Source organism: Eucyclogobius newberryi, unplaced genomic scaffold, assembly GCF_026437365.1.
Source record: "Eucyclogobius newberryi isolate DKJ021-1_F unplaced genomic scaffold, fEucNew1.0.hap1 SCAF_14, whole genome shotgun sequence".
Taxonomy (NCBI): Eukaryota; Metazoa; Chordata; class Actinopteri; order Gobiiformes; family Gobiidae; genus Eucyclogobius; species Eucyclogobius newberryi.
The window spans coordinates 20,943,176-20,949,229 of record NW_027315768.1 but is presented as its reverse complement, the minus strand read 5'-3'; the positions used below and the strand labels follow the sequence as shown (position 1 = coordinate 20,949,229).

Below are 6,054 nucleotides of genomic sequence, written 5' to 3'. Positions count from 1 at the left end.
CAGTTTGAATATGAGCCGTCCAAAGATGAACTCATTCCCTGCAAAGAGGCTGGAATCCGGTTCCGAGTCGGAGACATTATCCAGATCATCTCCAAAGATGACCATAACTGGTGGCAGGGCAAACTAGAAAACACAAAGAATGCCACAGCTGGGCTCATCCCCTCACCAGAGCTGCAGGAGTGGTAGGAAATATGTTTACAATTCATATCAATGATTTATTTACCCCAACTCTTGTACATATTTAATATTTATAATATTGTAATGTGTGAGACACTGTGTCCCTTGTGTATCAATGAAGTGTGTTTAAATGTACATCATCAACAGTGATGAGATTTATACCCATAAAATGCAGAAATAATCTAAACGTAACGTCATGTCTCCTACAAACATGTAGTCAGACATCTTTGAGGGTGTAATCTGGGGTAATTGCAGCTCTAAAATGTGTCATGAAATTTCCCTCATAATCATTGTCTAATTAAGCCTGGTCTGACTGTAACAAAATGTAAGCAGTATTTTATGGGCTAAACTAACTGACCATAATGCTTGTCCTTCAGGCGTGTGGCGTGTATAGCCATGGAAAAAACCAAGCAGGAACAGCAGGCCAGTTGCACCTGGTTTGGCAAGAAAAAGAAACAGTACAAAGACAAGTATTTGGCAAAGCATAATGCAGGTAAGTCCCACAGTGACACACACTGGCGTGAGGACACACCCTAAGCTGTTATTACAAACTGGTCCAGTCACATCACATGTGAAACCGCCACAGGCACCACGTACAAAATATGTTAGGTTAGCACAAAGCTTATCCTGTGTCAGGTTACTGCTGCCGGGGTCAAAGTCGCCGCGGGTTGATCCCGGGCAAACACGCTGAGACATGCACAAGGCAGTGGACGCTTAAGTAATGATTGTCAAGTTTATCTGCTTTGATTACAGCTGCAGTTTGAACTAGGAATGCACTTGTATTGGCTTTGGGGTTATATCACACGCACATTTCACTATGAATCCAGACACTATTTGCCTGTCGCAAACTCAGATAAATGAGAAAGGCTCTGATGTGAAATCTTTGGGGATTAAGTATACAAAATAATATTAAAATAGCTAATTGGCTTTGGTATTTCTGTTGAGACTATTGATAATTTCATTATTTGAAAGATTTTGAGTCCAATTTAACCCTTCACACCTCTGGGGTAATGATACTCTAGTCACTAACATGTTTATCAAGTAGAATTGAATGGTTATTGGATGAATCCATTCGTTTTTAAATGTAAAATCAAATAAAAGCTGCATGTGAATCATCTTTAGCAGGGCTGGGGAGTCAGATGTCCGTCTCATGTAGTGAAAGCTGTACAGTATGTTCCCCAGCAGCTGCTCTGTCCGACCAGGGAATCTGAGACGCTGCAGCTAAACGTCTACTGAAGCCAGCTCAGTGTCACCCAGACTCAAGTTGTAGCTGAAGTGTACAAACTACTATAGGCTCCAATGCAGTATTGTGACCAAAGCGATTTAGAAAGCTATTTAGAGAGCATGAATGTGCACAATGTCACTTGTACTTGTACGTGACTATAGGGGGTTCAAGGGCCATTCCTGCTACAAATGCCCCTCATCAGCTAAGCAGGTCAGGGCCTGGTCAGTACTTGGATGTGAAACTACTGGTCCACCAGGTGCCACTGTGGAAACAAGAGGAAATGTGTCCTTAGGCAAGACACTTCACCCACACTGCTTTTAAAGTGCTTTGAATGCCTGGAAGGTGGAAAAGCACTACAGAAATACACAGTATTAAGGATAAGAATAAGAAAAGTAAAAAGTATGTCAGTGGGTATTCTTAGACGGTTGCATTAGTTCAGTCAGATGTAAACATTAGTCGATATATATCAAAACCAGACTCAGCTTATCAAGTATTGATACTTGTATCGATACTTGCTTGTTTTGATGTATACAAGTACTTTTAATGGATCAGATATTGATTCCTGAGCTTCCTAAACTAATCCATTTCCCTTATCAGCCACGCTAAGGGACCAGAAACACAAACGACCATCTTTAACACTTCAATATGGACATGCAATTCATCTTTTCAAAGCTCAGATGAGATTCATTTTTTGAAATAAAAATCGTAGAAATGATGAAAATTGACCTTTCCTGAAAACATTTAGAATGGTCTTAATCTGTCAGAACTAGTGGTGATAATAACTATTTATTTGTGATTTATTATGAAGTTTGTCATCCATAACCATTTCATTTGATTGTGAGTTTGGATTTCGCTCAGAGAAAATGTATCTTCCCTATATATTATAGACCTTTTTTGAAACATTATTTTTAACTGACGTGTGGCATATTTGAATTATAGAACAAAGTACAACGCTGGTGGTGGTCATGAGTGGGCGGAGCTTGCTGCTGCTTTATTTTTAAACCTCATCAATTCTCAGTTTGTAACATTTTCACATTAAGGTTGTATTATTCATGTAGCTATATCTAATACTGCATTTTCTTGCAAATCATGAAGCAGCAAGTACATTCGTATTAGTTTTCCCCATTTGCTCTGTAACCCCTGCTGCATTTTTGAGTACAATGTAACTTTGTGGTTGTAATTATCCCTCCTGTCCCATCTCTTTTGCTTGCTTCTTCTGAACGGCCTCTGCATGTAAGTAACAACCAGTGACAGTGGATTTTCTCTGTTCATTTGTTCATCCCCAGTAGACTGCTGTCACTGTAGGGCTGTCAGTTTTCTTTCTGCTGAACACATCAACAGAAACAAAAAAACAAACTGAAACCATTGCACTGAAATGTCGTCTACACCCTTCTGTAACTCGAGGCCGCCCAGAGTCGTCGGTCGGGCTATAACTAACACTCACCCTGCAATAACTTCTGCTCTGTCTCACAAACAGTCAAGGGGCTTGTGGGTATTGTATTTCACTCGACAGCTCAAACATAGGCTGCAACGTAGTGGCAAGAGCTGCAAAAGTATGAGCCCATGTTGTACAAAGACATGCTAAAGGCAAAACAAAGACTAAACAACCAAGTTACAAACAACAGCAGACTTCACTTCTAAAGCTTTGTGTTATAAACATACACATCATGGACAGAGAAAGCCCGTTTGAACAACGTTTCAATCTTTTTATTGCAGACTATTTCCAAAAAGATCAGTTTCCTATTTTAAATTACCAAACAACATGAAGTCTGTTTGTATATTTTATTTTATGAAGCCAAGCTTGTAATTTAGCAAATAGTTTTCAGTGTTTTTGGTCTTTCATTGTCTGAAGAACGATCTTACTGCTACATTTTAAACTGGGTTTCATTTTTTGTAGTGTTTGACCAACTAGACCTCGTCACATATGAAGAGGTTGTAAAGCTCCCTGCTTTTAAGAGGAAAACACTAGTTCTGTTAGGTAAGTCATACTTGTGTAGTGCAATACTCTTATCATGTAAGGTTAACACTGGGTTGTGTCCTGAACAGGTGCTCATGGTGTCGGCAGAAGACACATAAAGAACACCCTCATAACTAAACACCCTGACAGATTCGCCTACCCAATCCCACGTAAGAGCCACAAGTCACACCGACTGCTCCACACCAGAGCCTCACACCTCTGTTCTGACCTCCAGACACAACCAGAACCCCAAAGAAGGACGAAGAGAACGGCAAGAACTACCACTTCGTCTCTCACGACCAGATGATGCAGGACATCAGCAACAACGAGTACCTGGAGTACGGCAGCCACGAAGACGCCATGTACGGCACGCGGCTGGAGACCATCCGCAAGATCCACCAACAGGGCTTCATCGCCATCCTCGACGTAGAGCCTCAGGTCAGTGCGGTCGTCACGTCTGAAGCGCGCGCGATAAATATCCAAACTTAAACGTGCTCGTCTGTTTTAGGCCCTGAAGGTTTTGCGGACGGCCGAGTTCGCTCCGTACGTGGTGTTTATTGCTGCACCGACGATCACACCGGGAATAAACGAGGTACGCTCAGAGCAGAGACGTGTCCTTTCAGTTTATTTAGGCTCAAGCTGTAGTTTCTCTGACCAGTTCAAACTCACTTTAGGCTGGTTTGTTCTATTTACCACGTGTGGTTGAGTCTTGTCTGTTTTGCTTCCTAGTTTTGAATGTCTCACACATCTTTGCACTTGTTTTTGCACGCTGCATGTTTTTATTTGGGCATTTGCTCAGATGCCAAGGTGGTGCCGATCACTACCAGTAAGTAAGCCACGTGTAACGCCACACTTTCGCCTCAGAACTGGTTTAGTCCTGTTCTAGTCCTGGTGCAGGTCCTAGTTTAGTCCCAAGTCTACATCAGGACTAAACTGTGCTCAAACCAGAAGCAGAAGTGCAAAAGCATCTTTCAAATGAATGCATTGTCCTTCTTCGTGCAGGATGAGTCCCTCCAGCGGCTGCAAAAAGAGTCCGAAATCCTCCAAAAGACATACGCACACTACTTTGACCAGACTATTATCAACAATGAAATCGACGAGACCATTAGGCATCTGGAGGAGGCCGTGGATCTGGTGTGCACGTCCAGTCAGTGGGTGCCCGTGTCCTGGGTTTACTGACCGTCGTCTCCCTCCGTCTTCCTTCTACCTTAACGCCAACGAAATCTCCTCGTCAAACTTAGAGAAGAAGAAATGCCAGAACTCACGGGAGAACTTTCTACACTGCACTCGGATGGTGAAATACTCAGCATTCTGTGAATACAACCACAGCATCGGATCGGAATCTACTCCAAAACGCTGCGCTAAACACTTACAGCAGCCTTGCCCCACAGACAACCTAGTCATAAAGATGTATAAAATGAATAAAGTGAATATTGTCATGTCTGTACTAGCTACGAGGCAACATTTTTGTAGATGTTTGTTTCTGAAAGAGACGGTACCGTGTCCTCTGTTTTGTTTCATTCATTGTCGTCTTGCTCATTCACCAAAAGACAATGTCAGTGGACTACAACTCCCAACTAAAAGCACACAGACACGGCAATGTCTCCAAAATCGTCATCTGTATTCTTGAAATCATTCCCACTTTGACACGCTGCTCATGTCACGTTACATCTTCAGCATCAACACGTGCTGTCTCTTAATAAATCACGCATCGTTAGAGATTTGAATGAGATTATTGTGCATGTGGACATTTGCAAGTATCCGAGCCATCAGTCAGTGTTCCCTGTGCCCCTGTGTAAACCTCGAAAGAAGGAAAAATATTTGAAACATTCCAGCAGTTTGAAGGACTGAGCTCAGCCGAGAGAAATGGAGTAAAAAATAAACAGGATTGGCACCTATGCACATCCCATACTCGGAAATGGTTCGAAACGAAACACACATTGATCATGTAGTGAGATGTGTTTGTACAAAATAAATCAAGTTAAAGTCTGGTTTCCTTTTTAGATTTTTCACAAAACTTGCAAACAGATACAGCATATGAAGATACGTTTAGTGCATGTGTCTCTTTTCTGTTATATTGTGCTGTAAATGGATCCGTACTAACACCTACGCTCTTCCTCTACATTTAGGTCAAACTCCGAGCTCGGTGTGACCTCTTATGAAGTAAGACAAAGCTCATATGAGTGTGAGAAGCACACCGGCCTTCCCAGTTCTTCTAAAGCGCAGCCTAATCCCACATTAACGGGTGAACTGGCCAGTGGCAGATTACACTGATCAAGGTCAAGAATTTAAACTGCAATTTTATTTAGAAAAATATATAGGAACAGTCATTAGTCAAATACGGGCTGTGGAGCCAATGGTTACCGTACATTCAGCAAAGCAACTTACAAAAAAGCATTGTCAATGTTTCAGAAATGATGTCTCCTGTTTATGGCAGTGCTGAACTCTGGAAAAGGTTCACAGAGAATGCCCAGTTTGTCCATCGTAAACAAGCAGAAAATAACACTCCATAACATTGTGCAACACACCGCAGCAGCAACGACTGGAGCGAGTTGCAGCGCTAAGAAGATTAATGCATTTATGGAAAAGCTGGCACTCCGACATTACAGTTGTTGAAGAGAAACAGCAGAGGACATCTGCTTAGAGATAACTATGAGAGCAAACAGTTCTGATCTGCTTTCATTTTACACGTTAA

At 41.9% G+C, this 6,054-nt stretch overlaps 1 protein-coding gene across 13 annotated transcripts in view; it reads left to right on the top strand.

Annotated features, from left to right (window-relative positions):
- caska (calcium/calmodulin-dependent serine protein kinase a) overlaps positions 1 to 5,345 on the top strand; it is a 95,150-nt gene extending 89,805 nt beyond the window's left edge. For 5 of the 13 annotated variants that reach the window (XM_072444912.1, XM_072444911.1, XM_072444907.1 and 2 more), the window contains 8 exons: positions 1 to 182; positions 555 to 670; positions 3,300 to 3,380; positions 3,449 to 3,529; positions 3,595 to 3,797; positions 3,868 to 3,951; positions 4,159 to 4,185; positions 4,362 to 5,345. The exon at positions 1 to 182 is cut by the window's left edge and continues 15 nt beyond it. In XM_072444912.1, the coding sequence (XP_072301013.1) occupies positions 1 to 182; positions 555 to 670; positions 3,300 to 3,380; positions 3,449 to 3,529; positions 3,595 to 3,797; positions 3,868 to 3,951; positions 4,159 to 4,185; positions 4,362 to 4,538 (951 nt within the window). In that variant the 3' untranslated portion in view covers positions 4,539 to 5,345. The remainder of the gene's footprint in view (positions 183 to 554; positions 671 to 3,299; positions 3,381 to 3,448; positions 3,530 to 3,594; positions 3,798 to 3,867; positions 3,952 to 4,158; positions 4,186 to 4,361) is intronic. The other 8 variants (XM_072444916.1, XM_072444914.1, XM_072444909.1 and 5 more) reach the window with 3 other exon arrangements.
- The last annotated feature ends 709 nt before the right edge of the window (positions 5,346 to 6,054 follow it).